At 43.9% G+C, this 20,163-nt stretch overlaps 1 protein-coding gene across 2 annotated transcripts in view; it reads right to left on the reverse strand.

The window, feature by feature from the left end:
- minpp1b (multiple inositol-polyphosphate phosphatase 1b) overlaps nucleotides 1-15,998 on the reverse strand; it is a 94,104-nt gene extending 78,106 nt beyond the window's left edge. The window contains exon 1 of one of the 2 annotated variants that reach the window (XM_085994875.1): nucleotides 15,025-15,998. In XM_085994875.1, the coding sequence (XP_085851001.1) occupies nucleotides 15,025-15,865 (841 nt within the window). In that variant the 5' untranslated portion in view covers nucleotides 15,866-15,998. The remainder of the gene's footprint in view (nucleotides 1-15,024) is intronic. The other variant, XM_085994876.1, reaches the window with a different exon arrangement.
- Nucleotides 15,999-20,163: the final 4,165 nt, after the last annotated feature.

Raw genomic sequence — 20,163 nt, forward strand, 5'->3', positions numbered from 1 at the left:
TTAAACTAAAATGGCAGGTGGTTGGGAACCTGTGCAGGGAGACAGAGGAAAGAGAAGCAAAGATAGAAACAAAAGACAGGAAGGAGAAAAGCAAAAGTGGAAGGCAGAGAAATCAAGGGTGTAAATCAAACAGGGCTACAGTAAATAATAATTCTAAAAGGACTAAGAGTGTTCAAAAAAACAAGCCTGAAGGGTTTGTGTCTTAATGCGAGGAGCATTTGTAATAAGGTGGATGAATTAGCTGCACAAATAGATGTAAACGGATATGATGTAATTGGAATTACGGAGACATAGCTCCAGGGTGACCAAGGCTGGGAATTCAACATCCAGGGGTATTCAATATTCAGGAAGGACAGGCAAAAAGGTAAAGGAGGTCGGTAGCATTGCTGGTTAAAGAGGATATTAACACATTAGTAAGGAAGGATATTAGCTCTGATGATGTGGAAGCTGTATGGGTAGAGCTGAGAAATACCAAGGGGCAGAAAACATTAGTGGGAGTTGTATACAGACCCCCAAACAGTAATGCTGAGGTTGGGGATGGCATTAAACAGGAAATTAGAGAAGCGTACAATAAGTGCAGAGCAGTTATCATGGGTGACTTTAACCTACATATTGATTGGGCTAACCAAATTAGTAACTATACTGTGGAGGAGAAATTCTTGGAGTGTATATGGGATGGTTTCCTGGACCAATATGTCAAGGAACCAACTAGAGATCAGGCCATCTTAGACTGGGTATTATGTAATGAGAAAGGATTCATTAGCAATGTTGTTGTGCGAGGCTCCTTGGGGAGGAGCGATCGTAATATGATAGAATTCTTCAATAAGATGGAGAGTGAAGTAGTTGACTCAGAGACTAGGGTCCTGAATTTAAATAAAGGAAACTACGATGATATGAGGCGCGAGTTGGCTAGGATGGATTGGGGAATGTTACTTATAGAGTTGACGGTGGAAAGGCAATGGCAAACATTTAAAGATCGCATGGATGAACTACAGAATTTGTTCATCCCTGTTTGGCATAACAATAAAACAAAAAAGTGGCTCAACCGTGGTTAACAAGGGAAATTAGGGATAGCATAAGATCCAAGGAGAGGACATATAAATTGGCCAGAAAAAGCAGTAAACCGGAGGATTGCGAGCAGTTTAGGATTCAGCAAAGGAGGCCAAAGGGATTAATTAAGAGGGGGAAAATAGAGTATGAGAGTACTCACTGGAGTTTAGAAGAGTGAGAGGGGATCTCACTGAAACTTATAAAATTCTGGCAGGACTGGACAGACTAGATGCAGGGAGGATGTTCCCAATGGTCGGGGAGTCCAGAACCAGGGGTCACAGTCTAAGGATAAGGGGTAGTCATTTTAGGACAGAAATGAGGAGGATTTTCTTCACCCAAAGAGTGGTGAACCTGTGGAATTCTCTACCACAGAAGGCAGTAGAGGCCAATACATTAAATATATTCAAGAAGGAGTTGGATATATTTCTTAAGGCTAAAGGGATCAAGGGGTATGGGGAGAAAGCAGGGACCGGGTACTGAACTTGGATGATCAGCCATGATCGCATTGAATGGCGGAGCAGGCTCGAGGGGCCGAATGGCCTACTCCTGCTCCTATCTTCTATGTTTCTATGTAAGCTTGCAGGGAACATAAAAACTGACTGTAAAAACTTCTATAGATATGTGAAGAGAAAAAGAGTGGTGAAGTCAAGCGTAGGTCCCTTGCAGTCAGAATCAGGGGAATTTATAATGGGGAACAAAGAAATTGCAGACCAATTAAATACATACTTTGGTTCTGTCTTCACAAAGGAGGACACAAATAACCTCCCAGAGATGTCGGGTCTAATGAGAGGGAGGAATTGAATGAAATCAGTATTTGTAGGGAAATGGTGTTAGGGAAATTGACGGCATTGAAGGACGATAAATCCCCAGGGCCTGATAATCGACATCCTAGGGTACTTAAGGAAGTGGCCTTAGAAATAATAGATGTATTGCTGGTCATCTTCCAAAATTCTATTGACTCTGGAATAGTTCCCATGGATTGGAGGGTAGCTAATGTAACCCCACTATTTAAAAAAGGTGGTAGAGAGAAAACGGGGAATTATAGATCGGTAAGCCTGACATCAGTAGTGGGGAAAATGATAGTGTCCATTATAAAAGATGTAATAGCAGAGCACTTGGAAAACAGTCCTATTTGGACTTTCAGAAGGCTTTCGATAAGGTCCCGCATAAGAGATTGGCGTGCAAAGTTAAAGCACATGGGATTGGGGGTAAGGTACTGACTTGGATAGAGAACTGGCTGGAAGACAGGAAGCAAAGAGTTGGAATAAACGGGTCTTTTTCCAAGTGGCAGGCAGTGACTAGTGGGGTACTGCAGGGATCGGTGCTAGGACCCCAGCTATTCACAATATATATTAATGATCTAGACGGGGGAACTAGATGTAATATCTCCAAGTTTGCAGATGACACAAAGTTGGGTGGGCGTGTGTGCTGTGAGGAGAATGCAGAGAAACTCCAGTATGATTTGAACAGGTTGGGTGATTGGGCAGATGTATGGCAGATGCAGTATAATGTGGATAAATGCGAGGTTATCCACTTTGGTGGCAAAAACAGGAAGACAGATTACTATCTGAATGGCAATAGATTGGGAAAAGGAGAAGTGCAACGAGACCTGGGTGTCCTTGTGCACCAGTCGCTGAAGGTAAGCATGCAGGTGCAGCAGGCGGTTGTAAGAGTTTCGCAAAATTCCCCTGAAAACAAGAAAAACATTGGTCCACATCGTGGATGAAGATTTATGTGTTTTGAATTGCCTCTGGGTCAGATCAATGTTTTGAAGCATGCTCAGAGCCACGAAAGACTGCTGGACTAGACTACAATGGAGTTGAGGAAATTCGTGGAAGTATTCACACACATTGAGAAGGAACATCTTTTAAGGCTTGTGCTTTTGAGCCCGGTCAAACACAGAGGTTTACAGCTTGTAATGTGTTTGTATGAAAGACCTGTCAATCAAACTAGGGAGGTCAGGAGTTGCCTACTTGACCCGAGGTCGATTATGGCTGGCTATGATTCAGCAGCCAATCACAGTCCCTTTTTTGTGTACTGGTCAGACAGAGCGGCAGCAGCAACAGGTATAAAAGATAGCGACTGAGAAGCTATCTGGTCTCTCTTTTTACTTCGCTGGATCACAGGTGAGCAGAGTGTTCTGACTCCTCAAACAAGACAACCTAGCAAGGAGTTTGGGGTGGTGATTTAAGGGAATTGCTAAGATTGTTTAAATAACATTGTAGCCATTGTATCCCTCGTTTTTGCCGTGTGTACCCCCTTGTTATATACTTTTGTTGCATTTACTATGTTCGTGTGGTATAGTTTATATTTGATTATGGTTCTTTAGTTTAATAAATTTTGACTTTGCTCATATCCAAACAAATTGTCCGCTTTAACATCATTAATTGTAAGTCCTCCAGTCAGAACTGAAAGGTGGGGTAGTGATTCGGAACCGCTGTTAAAATTGGTTTACAGTGCAGCAGGCAAAAAGGCTGCTGGCCAGGTATGTTACCATAAACCAGGTAATAGATGCCCCCCCTACACGGTTAAGAAGGCAAATGGTATGTTGGCCTTCATAGCGAGAGGATTCGAGTACAGGAGCAAGGATGTCTTGCTGCAGTTGTACAGGGCCTTGGTGAGACCACACCTTGAATATTGTGTGAAGTTTTGGTCGCCTTATCTGAGGAAGGCTGTTCTTGCCATGGAGGGAGTGCAGCGAAGATTCACCAGACTGATACCTGGGATGGCAGGAATGACGTATTAAGAGAGATTGGGTCGATTCGGCTTATATTCGCTAGAGTTTAGAAGAATGAGAGGTGATCTCATTGAAACGTATAAAATTCTAACAGAACTAGACAGACTAGATGCAGGAAGGATGTTCCCGATGGCGGGGGAGTCCAGAACCAGGGGTCACAGTCTAAGGATAAGGGGTAAGCCATTTAGGACAGAGATGAGGAGGAATTTCATCACCCAGAGAGTGGTGAACCTGTGGAATTCTCTACCACAGAAGGCAGTTGAGGCCAACTTATTAAATATATTCAAGAAGGAGTTAGATATATTTCTTAAGGCTAAAAGGATCAAGGGATATGGGGAGAAAGCAGGGACAGGGTACTGAATTTGGATGCTCAGCCATGATCTCATTAAATGGCGGAATAGGCTCAAGGGGCCGAACGGCCTACTCCTACTTCTATCTTCTATGTTTCTATGTATTCTGTGGTGAGTGTCTCACCTCCTGACTCCCCAAAGCCTTTCTACCATCTACAAGGCATAAGTAAGGAGTGTGATGGAATACTCTCCACTTGCCTGGATGAGTGCAGCTCCAACAACACTCAAGAAGACCAACACAAAGCAGCCCGCTTGATTGGCACCCCCTCTACCACCTTAAACATCCACTCCCTCCACCACCGGCATACCGTGGCTGTAGTGTGTACCATCTACAAGATGCACTGCAACAACTCGCCAAGGCTTCTTCAGCAGCACCTCACAAACATGCAACCTCTTCCACCCAGAAGGACAATGGCAGCAGACGCATGGGAACACCACCACCTCCAAGTTCCCCTCCAAGTCACACATCATCCTGACTTAGAAGTATATCGCAGATCCCTCATCGTCGCTGGGTCAAAATCCTGGAACTCCCTCCCTAACAGCACTGTGGGAGTACCTTCACCACACGGACTGCAGCGGTTCAAGAAGGCGGCTCACCACCACCTTCTTAAGGGCAATTAGGGATGGGCAATAAATGCTGGCCTTGCCAGCGACGTCCACATCCCATAAAATCAAATTTTAAAAAACCTGTCCCCTGACTCCACATGCTGTGACCTTAGTCATGAGTCTGCTATGTGGTACCTTATCGAAGGCCTTTTGGAAATCCAAAGTATTACATCTACTGTATTAACCTGTTATTTGTTACTTTTTCAAAGAATTCGATAAGGTTGGTCAAGCATGAACTTCCCTTTTGGAATCCATGCTGACTACTCTTTGTTATATTTTCAGTTTCTAGATGTTTTTCTATTACATCTTGAGTAAGGACTCCATTATCTTTCCTACCACCAACATTAAACTAACTGAATTTAAATAAAGGGAACTATGATGGTATGAGACACGAGTTGGGTAGGATTGATTGGGTAATGTCACTCAAAGGGTTGACGGTGGATAGGCAATGGCAAACATTCAAAGATCACATGGATGAACTACAGAATTTATTTATCCCAGTTTGGCATAAAAATAAATCAAAAAAGGTGACTCAACCGTGGCTAACAAGGGAAATTAGGGATAACATAAGATCCAATGAGAGGGCATATAAATTTTGCCAAAAAAAGCAGCAAAACTGAGGATTGGGAGCAGTTTAGGATTCAGCAAAGGAGGACAAAGGGATTAATTAAGAGGGGCAAAATAGATTATGAAAGTAAGCTTGCAGGGAACATAAAAACTGACTGTAAAAGCTTTTATAGATATGTGTGAAGAGAAAAAGATTGGTGAAGTCAAGCGTAGGTCCCTTGCAGTCAGAATCAGGGGAATTTATAATGGGGAACAAAGAAATGGCAGGCCAATTAAATACATATTTTGGTTCTGTCTTCACACAGGACACAAATAACCTCCCAGAGATGTCAGGGAACATAGGGACTAATGAGGGGGAGGAACTGAAATAAATCAGTATTTGTAGGGAAATGGTGTTGGGGAAGTTGACGGGATTGAAGGCCGATAAATCCCCAGGGCCTGATAATCTACATCCTAGGGTACTTAAGGAAGTGGCCCTGGAGATAATAGATGCATTGCTGGTCATCTTCCAGAACTTGATAGACTCTGGAACAGTACCCATGGATTGGAGGGTAGCTAATGTTACCCCACTATTCAAAAAAGGTGGTAGAGAAAAAGCAGGGAATTATAGACCGGTAAGCCTGACATCGGTAGTGGGGAAAATGCTAGAGCCCATTATAAACGATGTAATAGCAGAGCACTTGGAAAGCAGTGACAGGATCGGACAAAGTCAACATGGATTTACAAAAGGTAAATCGTGCTTGACTAATCTACTGGAATTTTTTGAGGATGTAACTGGTAAAATAGATAAGGGAGAACCAGTGGATGTGGTGTATTTGGACTTTCAGAAGGCTTTCGATAAGGTCCCGCATAAGAGATTAGTGTGTAAAATTAAGGCACATGGGATTGGGGGCAAGGTATTGACTTGGATAGAGAACTGGTTGGCAGATAGAAAGCAAAGAGTTGGAATAAACGGGTCGTTTTCTGAGTGGCAGGCAGTGACTAGTGGGGTACCGCAAGGATCAGTCCTAGGACCCCAGCTGTTCACAATATATATTAATGATCTGGACGAGGGAATTGGATGTAGTATCTCCAAATTTGCAGACAACACAAAGCTGGGTGGGAGGGTATGGTATGCTGTGAGGAGGATGTTGTGAAACTCCAGTACGATTTGGACAGGTTGGGTGATTGGGCAGATGCATGGCAAATGCACTATAATGTGGATAAATGTGAGGTTATCCACTTTGGTGGCAAAAACAGGAAGCCAGATTATTATTTGAATGGCAATAGATTGGGAGAAGGGGAAGTGCAAAGAGACCTGGGTGTTCTTGTGCACCAGTCGCTGAAGGTAAGCATGCAGGTGCAGCAGGCGGTTAAGAAGGCAAATGGTATGTTGGCCTTCGTAGCAAGAGGGTTCGAGTACAGGAACAAGGATGTCTTGCTGCAGTTGTACAGGGCCTTGGTGAGACCGCACCTTGAGTATTGGTCGCCTTATCTGAGGAAGGACGTTCTTGCCATGGAAGGAGTGCTGCGAAGATTCACCAGGCTAATACCAGGGATGGCAGGAATGACGTACGAGGAGAGATTGGGTCGATTGGGCTTGCACTCACTGGTGTTTAGAAGATTGAGAGGGATCTCATCGAAACCTATAAAATTCTGTCAGGCCTGGACAGACTAGATGCAGGAAGGATGTTCCCGATGGCCGGGGAGTCCAGAACTAGGGGTCATAGTCTAAGGATAAGGGGTAAGCCATTTAGGACTGAGATGAGGAAGAATTTCTTCACCCAGAGTGGTGAACTTGTGGAATGGCCTACTCCTGCTCCTATCTTCTATGTTTCTATGTCTATAGTTCCCTGGACTTGTTCCATCTCCCTTTCTGAATACAGGAATCACATTAGTTGTCCACCAGTCCTCTGGCACTATTCCCTTTTCTATTGAATTTATATATACAGGTGCCTCTGCTATCTCCTCCCTAACTTCTTTTAATATGCATGGCTGCAATCCATCTGGACCAGGGATTTTATCCTCTCTAAGTTTAATTAGTTTATTACCGCCCTTTGTATCTTAAATGTCTTTATATCTTTTTTGTTCTCTTCTTCTAATGTCATGTCCACCGTGTTAGTCTCCCTGGCAAATACTGAGGCAGAGTAACTATTCAATAGTTCTGCCATTTTTCTATCATTAACTGTGAGTTTATCTTGTGCATCCCTTAATGGCCCAATCTCTATCATGATTTTTATTTTGGTATTTATGTGTCTGTAGAATACTTTACTATTTCTTTTCATATTCCTTGATAATTTAATTTTGTAGTTCCTAATTTTTTTTGGCTTCTTTCCTAACCTCTTCATATTCCCTTTTGTCATATTTTCCTTTGTTGTCTGTGTACTTAGTGTAGGCCTTTTTCTGTAGTTTCAACTTTACCCTTACATCTTTATTCATTCATGTTTCATTATTGGCTAGTTTGTTCTTGTCTTTTAGAGGAATATATTTCTCCTGAACTCTATTGATCACCGTTTTAAATATTTCCCACTGCTGTTTTACCTCTTTATCTGTCAACATTTTTGTCCAGTTTACCTTCCATAGTTTCATTCGCATCCGATCAAAATGAGCTTTTTCCCAATCTACTACTTTGGGCTTTGTTGTACTTATGTCTTTCTCAATCATTATTTTAAACTTTATTATGTTATGAACGCTATAGCCTAGATGTTCCCCTATGCTTACTTCTCTTATCTGCTCTGGTTTATTTCCCATTACTATATCCAGCAGTGATTCCTCTCTGGTTGGGCTTGTTACGTACTGGGTAAGAATGGAGTTCTGAACACACTGAGAAAATGTTTCCCCTTTATCTACCTCTTCTTTCCAATTTATCTCCCATGTCTTTTACTCATTCCATAGATTTGTCTACATATTTCTTCCTCTACTTCCCTTCCACTATTAGGTGGTCTATAGAATACCCCTATTAACGTGATCGATCCCTTCTTCTCCTTAATCTCAATCCATATAGATTTTGTTTCTATCTTAATGTTAGTTATGTTCTTTTTTCTACTGCCATTATGTTGTCTCTACTTAGTACAGCTACCCTACAACCCCCTTCTTCCTTCTCTATCCTTTTATAAATATGCTACACCCGGCAATATTTAACTTCCAGTCCTGTTCTTTATGTAGCCATGTTTCAGTTATCCTGACTACATCTGGCTCTTTACTACAAATTATTGACTCCAGTTCTGCCATTTTGTTTCATATGCTGTGTACATTGCTGTAACAGGCAATTTAATTTGTTTTTATTAATTGTTCGCCTCACTTTATTTTTAACAGTCATTTTATACTTAGGTTCTTATAACTGTATTTTTCTCTGACCATTTATGTTACCCTTATTCCTTACCTTGGTCTGACCTTTACTCTCATCTCCTATTTCTATTATCTTCAGACTTACGTTATTTCACCAGATCTCTCCCCCGCCGTCTTACTAGTTTAAAATCCTATCCACAGCCCTATTTATCCTTTCTGCTCGGACACTGGTCCCAATCTGGTTCAGGTGGAGTCCATCCCAACGGTACAGCACCTTCCTGCCCCAGTGCTGGTGCCAGTGTCCCATGGAATGCAAATCATGAGTCAACCACATACTGTATTACTGGAGCCACATGTCAGCCAGACCAGTTATGGCTGGCAGGTTTGCTTCCTTGAAGGACATTATTATTATTAGTTGGGCTTTTAATGATAAATTACCAGGTTTATTCAATTCAAATTCACAACTTACCATAGTGGGATTTAAACTTGTGACCTCTGGGTTGCTAATCCAGTACTAAACCACTGGGCTAACATACCCTATGTAACTTTGTCCTTCCCTATTCAAATTCTCTTAATTTCTTTAATTTACTTTAAACACGTTTCATATTTCTCTACCTCTGATATTGGAATTGCAGAATAAAGAAAGAAAAACTTGAAATTACATAAAGCCTTTCACGACCTCAAGATGTCCCAAAGCGCTTTACAGCCAATGAAGTACTGTTGTAATGTAGGGTATTTAATTTATTTATTTAGTCTTCTCTCCTCCCTTCTTGTTCTCACATTATAAAAGATTTATTTTTTCTTCCTTTTATTTCCCGAGGATCTGTAGTGCCTGCTTTAACTGTTGGTGTGACGCAGTACCAGGGCGACTTTCTTTGCCCTGATACAGCAAATTATTGTGAGGAATGGAACTTGGTGAACCCAACTGCAGGAAGGCAAACTGAGGCAGAGGTTAGGTTGCAAAAACAAAGATAGACTTTACTTGAAATAAACAAAATAACAACAGCACAGATGCAGGCCAGCAAGAGGATCACAAGGCAGTGAAACTCAAGACTGAGCAATGAACATAAACTAAGCACCACTTAAATAGCAGGCATATAACCATGCACAGGTGAGTACAATTAGGAATAAAGAAGGAAACAATTAAGAGTTCATGGTGCCCTCTGGTGGCGAGGCGAGGCAGAACCTGGGTCATTCCTGACAATTATGGCCCAATGTCTGATTGATTGGTTCTGATGTGAACAAGCTGACAACGTAGGTTGAACCACTGACTGCCAGCTCTAAACATTGATGGTTGGCATGTAAAAATGTCAAAAGCTTAAAACCTTTGTGCTTTATTGAAACATCCAAAACATGCCACTCACATTACTTGGGAGGTGCCAGTGTCTTGGGGTTTATGTGCTTATTTACTTGTTCACTCTCATGGAGTCCCTGAAACCTACACTACCTTTAGTGACTCAGTGGTAGCACTCTCACTTCTGAGTTAGAAGGTTATGGGTTCAAATACCGTTCCAGGATCTAAGGGAGTGCTGCACTGTCGGAGGTGCCGTCTTTTAGATGAGCCGTTAAACTGAGGCTCCATCTACCCTCTCAGGTGGACATAAAAATACCACGGCACTATTTCGAAGAAGAGCAGGGAAGTTTTTTCCAGTGTCCTGGCCAATATTTATCCCTCATCCAACACCTAATAACAGATTCTGACGAAGGGTCATCGACCTGAAACGTTAACTCTGTTTCACTCTCCACAGATGCTGCCTGGCCGGCTTTTATTACCTAATAACAGATTATTTAGTCATGTATCTCATTGCTGTGTGTGGGAGATTACTGTGTGTTATTTTGCTGCCGCATTTCCTGCAACAGCGACTACACTTCAAAAGCACTTAATTGACTGTAAAGCACTTTGGGACACCCTGAGGCCGTGAAAGGCACTATATAAATGCAAGTCTTTCTTTCTTTCTCTGGGACAGGTCTCCAAACTCTTCTGAACCTCCTCTAAATTCAAAACAGAAAGGTAAAAGACACCAAGGCTATTACTGCAAGCAATCAATAGGGTGAGCTTGTGACTTGCAGCTTGTCCCCATCTTATTTCTACAGAAGGAAGTGGAACATGATGGAGCCGTGCTACACAGGATGAAGCAACTCACTGAGCTTCCTTTAACTCTGTGCATGAAACACACATTCTTTAGCTCAATACAGCAGAGGAATGCAAACCATCTGAAGAACATTGGATTAATAATCCAAAGAGAACGTGAGTTCAAATCCCACCATAGTGGTTTGAGAATATGAATTCAGCTTAAAGAAAGATCTGGAAATAAGAACCTGGTGTCAATAAAAGTGGCTGTGAAGCTGTCGAATTGTCGTAAAAACCCAGCTGGTTCACTGATGTCCTTTAGGGAAGGAAACATGCTGACCTTTCTGGTCTGGGCCTATATGTGACTCCAGTCCCATTCCAACATGGTCGACTCTTAACTGCCCTCTAAAGTGGCCTAGCAAGCCACTCAGTTGTGTCAAACTGCTACAAAGAATAACAAGATAGCATTTTGGATGCACCTTCACCTCATGGACTACAGAAGAAGGCCCATCACCACCTTCTCAAGGCAACTAGGGAGGGGCAATAAATGCCAGCCTTGAAAGTGACGCCCACATCCCGAGAATTAGAATACAAGTGATCACTGCGGTGCAGTGCACCATTAGCAGGTTTGATATCATTATATAGTGGTGCAAGAGGTATTTGACCTTTGTGCGAAGGAAGCATTCTCCATATTCTCTCCAGTGCCCAACACTCAGCATTTACCAAGCCGGAGGAGATCACTAAAAGGCATTCCAGCACTGGGCTAAATACTTCTGTGCACTTTTAAAACATATTCCCAATTCATCATAAGCACTGAGTGCCTGTAAACAATAGAATTCAAATAAAATAAAAAGTACATATAGGACTAAAAAGTAATGATAAAGAAAGGCAATATATAGATTATATATACAAAATCGCATTACACTCTGGAAGAAGCACTGAAGAATGTACAGGACTAAAAGGTTCTGTGGAAATAGCAGCTATCAGCCTGAGGGTCTCTACTCCTGGTATTCCTCTGCTGGTTCCCTGTCTCTTTTGACTTTGTTAAATGGCACTTTGGATTGGTCCAAACTGTTGATATTGTTCACATTAGAAAATTGGAATGTGCTCCCCTAGGTTTGCACAGAGAGTAACTGAGCCATACAGACCAGGGAAGCATGTACCATCTCTGTTTCTTGCTGACTTAGCTGATCTCACCCAGGGCTATTATTTGGGGGTCGGGGGCAGGCTACAATTGGCCTGCGCTTGGGAGAGAAAAACGTATCAGCTCAGGTTCCTTCTCCTGATTCTGTGACTGTAACCAAGTTTAACCGTAAATGCCAAAACCTGAAACTTTGTCATGCAGTGTTCACATTGCCACCTTGTTTGGGATTAATTACTACAATAAAGCTTCTCTCAGTTGAAGCTTATCCAGTAACAAATGATAGCTTCCGAGGGAACATGATAAAATATGCCTCATCAGATTTCTAAAGCCAGCCACTAGGTTAATGAGAGTGATTTGGCATCACTCAAATGTCAATCATACCCCTTCCCGCTAAGGGAATATCTAACCTCTACTTGACATCTCCCTCTGGTGCCCTGGCCAAGATTGAGTACATACCGTACCAGAACCACAGATACAAACACTGCGTCCTACCTTTCCATGATGTAATGCATTAATCACATCAATCTCTTGAATGATCTAATATATACTCTAAGCTTCACTTTCAATGTAAGCAAGCATGCCTTAAGAAATATAGCGAAGGGAGTCTGCCATGTTCCCCATAATCAGTTCCTTCAACTCCACTGGTTGTCCCATCATTAGATATTGTGAAGGATTGAATTCAGGCAGACTTATGGGGCGTGTTACACTGTGTCGAAAGCTTTAAAAACAGAGGTACGTATTTGGTCGAGATCAACTACTGCATGGGATACAATGCTTCATCCCCTGCTAGGTCTGGGGGAGTGATACTGGAGGGTACTAGGTAAGGAATATTCTGAAATTTGGCTCGATTTTCTTTGAGGGTCAGTATGCATTTATGCAGAATCTTACCTCAGGAGATTAAAAGGGTGGGGCAGATTTCATCATTGGATACACTCTGCATGGTCTGTAGAAGAAGTAGGTCGCCATGGCACTTTTCTCTCCCCCAGGAAACAGCCAAGCCTACACTTGGCACCTCCCCATTGTGCATGGTTCAGAATGAAAACTGAGCAGAGTGGGGTTTCAAACTGTGTTCACCCCTCACTCCACAATTCCGAGCAGTAATGCTTCACATTACCCACCTGCTGTGCAAACAGTTAGCATGAGTGACTTAGAGGTCCTCTTCACTTGTGGAACAAACACAGCACAAAAATGTCACGTGCAGTATTTATTTGTATGTGCACGTTATTTTTTAATTTGCGTTGGTATCTTTTCATAAAGTCACATGGAGTGTTGTGCAGCAGTACCTCACAGCACTGAAGTCATTGTGCAACTGATAACCAGGACTCGGCCTTGATTGGAGGGCTGTTTGGTTCTATTTTATTTAGGTGGCCTTTTGTTCAAGCTTTTGATGAGTCAGTTGTGCAGCACGTGAGTGTTTTTGTACTGCTGATGAATCCATGCAGGCAGCCATGCTGAGGAAGTTGCCATGGTTACAGCTTGCTAGGAGTTAAAATTGTTTGATTTATTTTTAAATTTCAATTTGCTTGTGGAAAAGTAGGCCTGGGTGCTTGTTATACATGCATTTAAGGGTAAGCTAGATGAGTACATGAGGGAGAAAGGAATAGAACGACATGCTGATAGGGTTAGATGAAGAGGGGTGGGAGGAGGCTCGAGTGGAGCATAAATGCCGGCATAAACCAGTTGGGCCAAACGGCCTGTTTCTGTGCTATAGACTCTATGTATTTCGATGTAATACATCACACCAACATGAAATAAACTTCTTAAACTGTGTGAGATAATAAACATTGTCTATATTCATATGCATATTATATATAGTATAGCGTTTATATCTCAGCCAATAGGAGGGGTTCTCTACCCCAGAGGGCTGTGGATGCTCAAGTCGTTAAGTATATTCAAGACGGAGATAGATTTTTTGACTCTAGGGGAAATCAAGGGATATGGGGATCGGGTGGGAAAGTGGAGTTGAGGTCAAAGATCAGCCATCATCTTACTGAATGGCAGAGCAGGCTCAAGGGGCCGTATGGCCTGCTCTTAATTCTTATGTTATGTTCTAATGTTAGTCATTTAGTTATGAATGTGCAGCCAGGAGAAATGGCATAATTAGTAATGTGATTATTTCTGCTTTTCATAACGCTACATTGCAATGTTCTTGATAGCAGCAACAGTCTAAGCTCAAAACACACCATCCAACACTCACTTTATTCTCTGTTCTTCCAAAGTGCTGAAATCAAGACTGCATTCTCTCCTCTTCCAACTCATTCTTTCCCAAGGCTCCGAAAACTGTTGAACTCCATTTCCCTCTCAACCTTTCATTCCTCCAACAAATTAAAAGCTTTTAAAACCTGAGCTTAATGTCACCCAATCACTAGTTCCTGATTTACCTCTTTTATTCTTCTCAACATTCAGTGTTCTACACCTTGGTGTTTTGATTTTTTTTTTTTTTTATAAAAGTGTTTCCCAAACACATAACGTTGAAGGAAAAAATACACACTGTGATTATTCCCACTGCAGGACTGGCAGTTTCAACCCATTATGGATGACTGGTAAACAATAGAACCTGTGCGATGTTCTCTTTATGGATGTAAACAAAAATTAAGAAAGCAAACAAAATCAAGTTATACACTGACATGCGTAATCATACAAGCCGTGGCAGTTGCAACTGCTGCTCAATTGTTTTTCTCCAATTGGTTTTCCTTTCGCATTAACAGGATATTGAGGAGGCTATTGAAAATAGGCCTAAAGCCTGGGACTGGATTTTTAGTGTTCCCAATATAATGTGGCTGGCAGTTGGTGTTGAGATTAAGAAGGTTACCATAGTGTGAGTTGTTTGTTGTAATATGGAAATAGTGCACGTAATATAAATTGGCAATAACATTTTTTTTTAAAGAATTCAGAAGGCACTTAATGCAGATTTAAAACAGTGTAGCTTGTGGGTCGTAGGGAAACCACTTGTCTTCTTTTGGGGTCGATTGTGGTTTGTTAATTTGTTTTCATTATTTGCATTCTTATTTCTTTCACTTTCTGTGAACATTTTGCTTTTTTCCCCCTTAAAATTTGAATAAAGTCTAACAGCATCTTTGTAATACCTGACCCACCACACAGCAGTTGAAAGTGGTCACACGGAAATGTGGTATCACATTAGTGGCACCAATCTGCTCCAGAGACTACCCTCATTGTATCAACTAAAGAACCTGGTACGTTTCGTTAAACCGGGTCAGTTACTAGTACTTACCGGTGGTTATAGTCTCTGGTGAGATGCCAAGCTTCTTTGCCATGTTACTCATCACTCTTTCCATCTCTGGACCCCTCTTGAATATTTCCACTTGATGCATAGCTGTGTCATTGTTTTCCACCAGGTTTATGTACTTTTGGCAGTGGTCAAAGAAACGCAGTAGCCTGTCGTTGACCTCCCATTGCCCTCCTGCCTGGTCACTCAGGTTCAGGTAGCTCTCCAGCCCTTGGATGAAAGACTTGGTGCTGTTGACACACCTGTGTTTGGAGCTGGTCAGAAACTTGACCCTCTTCTCTTTGTAACTCTGCGCGGTGAAGAGGGCGGGGAAACTGGCGGCCAACCGTTTGGCCAGCTTGACCATGTCGGAGACGCCCAGCTGGTGGAGGTTGCCATCCATCTGCTCGTGGTACCACATGTGCCAGCCTGCCAGAGCCCGCACCAGGCTGCTGCCCGGGTCACCTTGCTGCTTGATCAGCTGGTGGATCTCCACCATGCGGGGCACGTTCTTCCTGGTCGGGTACCTGGTGCCGTGCCGGATCAGTGCGTTCACCTGCAAGCTGCTGCAGTTGGCAGGAGCCAGCCAGTCGGTGCCGTGCAGCGGGGCCCCGCTCAGCCCCCCGTATCGGGACTTGGTGCCGTAATGTTCAGCCCAGGCCGAGCTGCCGGCGGAGGCGGCGCACATCCTGATGCAAACCCACAGGATCAGCAGCGAGCCCCGGCTCCCTACTCCTGCTCCCGGCCCCGCTCTCGCTCTGCACACCCGGAGCCACGGAGCCCGCATCATGTCAGCGGAGAGCCCGGTCACAGTGCCGGCTCCCGCACGGCAAGCCAGCTTCCGCATCCTATCCCGGGCCGGCTCGGCCCGCAGCCCCACCCAGCTCGGCTCGGCTCAGCTCAGCCGCAGGGAATGGCCCGGCTCCGCTCCACCACAAACAGCTCGACACCGGGTTACACTGGGAAATACAGTGGAATCGGTTACACTGGGATATACAGAGTCACTGGATTACACTGGGATATACACTGGCACCGGGTTACACTGGGAAATACAGTGGCACCGGGTTACACTGGGATATATAGAGGCACCAGGTTACGCTGGGATATACAGAGACATTGGGTTACACTGGGAAAGACAGTGGCACCAGGAAACATTGGGATAAACAGTGGCATCGGGTTACCCTGGGATATACATTGGCTCTTGGTTACACTGGAAAATACAGATGCACTGTATTACACTGGGAAATACAGTGGCACCAGATTACACTGGGATATACCGAGGCACTGGATTACACTGGGATATACAGAAGCACCGGGAAACTGGGATGTACAGAGTTACCAGGATACATTGGGATATACAGAGGCACTGGATTACACTGGAATATACAGAGGCACCGGGTTACACTGGCAAATACAGTGGCACCGGGTTACACTGGGATATACAGAGGCACCGGGTTACACTGGGATATACATTGGCTCTGGGGTACACTGGGTATACAGAGGCACTGGATTACACTGGGATATACAGTGGCACCGGGTTACACTGGGAAATACAGAGGCACCGGGTTACACTGGGATATACATTGGCTCTGGGGTACACTGGGTATACAGAGGCACTGGATTACACTGGGATATACAGTGGCACCGGGTTACACTGGGAAATACAGAGGCACCGGGTTACACTGGGAAATACAGTTACACTGGGATATACAGAGGCACTGGAATACACTGGGAAATACAGAGGCACTGGGTTACATTGGGAAATACAGAGGCACCGGTTTACACTGGGAAATACAGTGGTACCAGGTTACACTGGGAAATACAGTGGCACCGGGTTACACTGGGAAATACAGTTACACTGGGATATACAGAGGCACTGGATTACGCTGGGAAATACAGTGGCACTGGGTTACACTGGGAAATACAGTTACACTGGGATATACAGAGGCACTAGATTACACTGGGAAATACAGAGGCACCGGGTTACACTGGGAAATACAGAGGCACCGGGTTACACTGGGAAATACAGAGGCACTGGGTTACACTGGGAAATACAGTGGCACTGGATTACACTGGGATATACAGAGGTACTGGATTACACTGGGAAATACAGTGGCACCGAGTTACACTGGGCAATACAGTGGCACGGGGTTACACTGGGATATACAGAGGCACTGGGATATACAGAGGCACTGAGTTACACTGGGAAAGACAGTGGCACTGGGAAACACTGGATATACAATGGCACCTGGTTACACTTGGATATACATTGGCTCTGGGTTACACTGGGATATACAGAGGTACTGGATTACACTGGGAAATACAGTGGCACTGGGTTACACTGGGAAATACAGACGCACTGGGTTACACTGGGAAATACAGATGCACCGGGTTACACTGGGAAATAGAGTGGCACCGGGTTACACTGAGAAATACCATTACACTGGGATATACAGAACCACTGGATTACACTGGGAAATACAGAGGCACTGGGTTACACTGGGAAATATAGAGGCACCGGGTTACACTGGGAAATACAGAGGTACCAGGTTATATGGGAAATACAGTGGCACCGGGTTACACTGGGAAATACAGTGGCACCAGGTTACACTGGGAAATACAGTTACACTGGGAAATACAGAGGCACCGGGTTACACTGGGAAATACAGAGGCACCAGGTTACACTGGGAAATACAGAGACATTGGGTTACACTGGGAAATACAGTTACACTGGGATATACAGAGTCACTGGATTACACTGGGAAATGCAGAGGCACCAGGTTATATGGGAAATACAGTGGCACTGGGTTACACTGGGAAATACTGTTGCACCAGGTTACACTGGGAAATACAGTTACACTGAGATATACAGAGGCACTGGGTTGCACTGGAAAATACAGAGGCACCGCGTTACAGTGAGAAATACAGTGGCACCGAATTACACTGGGAAACACAGTGGCACCAGGTTACACTGGGATATACAGTTACACTGGGATATACAGGGGCACTGGATTATACTAGGAAATACAGAGGCACCGGGTTACACTGGGAAATACAGTGGCATCGGGTTATACTGGGAAATACAGTGTCACCGGGTTACACTGGGATATACAGAGGCACTGGATTACACTGGCAAATACAGAAGCACCGGGTTACACTGGGAAATACAGAGGCACCAGGTTACACTGGGAAATACAGAGGCACCGGGTTACACTGGGAAATACAGAGGCACCAGGTTACACTGGGAAATACAGTGGCACCGTGTTACACTGGGATATACTGACGCACCGGATTATCCTCGGGTATACAGTGGCACCGGGTTACACTGGGAAATACAGAGGCACCAGGTTACACTGGGAAATACAGAGGCATTGGGTTACACTGGGAAATACAGTTACACTGGGATATACAGAGTCACTGGATTGCACTGGGAAATGCAGTGGCACCAGGTTATATGGGAAATACAGTGGCACTGGGTTACACTGGGAAATACTGTTGCACCAGGTTACACTGGGAAATACAGTTACACTGAGATATACAGAGGCACCGGGTTGCACTGGAAAATACAGAGGCACCGCGTTACAGTGAGAAATACAGTGGCACCGCATTACACTGGGAAACACAGTGGCACCAGGTTACACTGGGATATACAGTTACACTGGGATATACAGGGGCACTGGATTATACTAGGAAATACAGAGGCACCGGGTTACACTGGGAAATACAGTGGCATCGGGTTATACTGGGAAATACAGTGTCACCGGGTTACACTGGGATATACAGAGGCACTGGATTACACTGGCAAATACAGAAGCACCGGGTTACACTGGGAAATACAGAGGCACCAGGTTACACTGGGAAATACAGAGGCACCGGGTTACACTGGGAAATACAGAGGCACCAGGTTACACTGGGAAATACAGTGGCACCGGGTTACACTGGGATATACTGAGGCACCGGATTATCCTCGGGTATACAGCGGCAGCGGGATACACTGGGATTTACAGCAGCACTCGATTACACTGGGATATACAGAGGCACTGTGTTTCCTAAGAGTACTCATGAAAGGTCTGGCTCTAATTTGTAGACTATGTCCCCTAGTCCTAGAATCCCCAACCAGTGGAAATAGTTTCTCTCTATCTACCTTATCTGTTTCCCTTAATATCTTGAGTGCCATCAATTACAGTGGTATATATAGATCTACTGGTTACATTGGAATATACAGTTGTAAGAAGTCACACAACACCAGGTTATAGTCCAACAGCTTTATTTGAAATCACAAGCTTTCGGAGCGCTGCTCCTTCTTCAGGTGAAGTGGAGAAATGCATAAAGACACAGCTTATATAGTCAGAGAATCATGTCAGATGTTTACAGGTAACCTTTCCAACTGCCATTTATCGCACCTCGGCAGAGAGATAATCACAGCAGTCAAAGGTGTGAATGGTGTCCAAACAGGTCAGTCAGGGTCACACCTTTGACTGCTGTGATTATCTCTCTGCCGAGGTGCGATAAATGGCAGTTGGAAAGGTTACCTGTAAACATCTGACATGATTCTCTGACTATATAAGCTGTGTCTTTATGCATTTCTCCACTTCACCTGAAGAAGGAGCAGCGCTCCGAAAGCTTGTGATTTCAAATAAAGCTGTTGGACTATAACCTGGTGTTGTGTGACTTCTTACATTTGTCCACCCCAGTCCAACTCCAGCATCTCCACACCATGGAATATACAGTGTTATCAATTGAAGTGTTATATATAGTTGATTGATTACAATGGTATATATAGTTTTTTTTAAATTCATTCATGGGATGTGGGCATTGCTGGCAAGGCCAGCATTTATTGTCCATCCCTAATTGCCCTTGAGAAGGTAGTGGTGAGCCACCTTTTTGAACTGCTGCAGTCCGTGTGGTGAAAGTACTCCCACAGTGCTGTTAGGTAGGAAGTGCCAGGATTTTGACCCAGCGACGATGATATATTTCCAAGCCAGGATGGTGTGTGACTTGGAGGGGAACTTGGAGGTGGTGGTGTTCCCATGTGATTGCTGCCCTTGTCCTTATAGGTGGTAGAGGTCGCGTGTTTGGAAGGTGCTGCTGAAGAAGCCTTGGCGAGTTGCTGCAGTGCATCCTTCAGTTACACTACATTCTAGC

The sequence above is a fragment of the Somniosus microcephalus genome, chromosome 8 (assembly GCF_052327205.1).
Source record: "Somniosus microcephalus isolate GS21.2 chromosome 8, FLI_Smic_1.0, whole genome shotgun sequence".
Taxonomy (NCBI): Eukaryota; Metazoa; Chordata; class Chondrichthyes; order Squaliformes; family Somniosidae; genus Somniosus; species Somniosus microcephalus.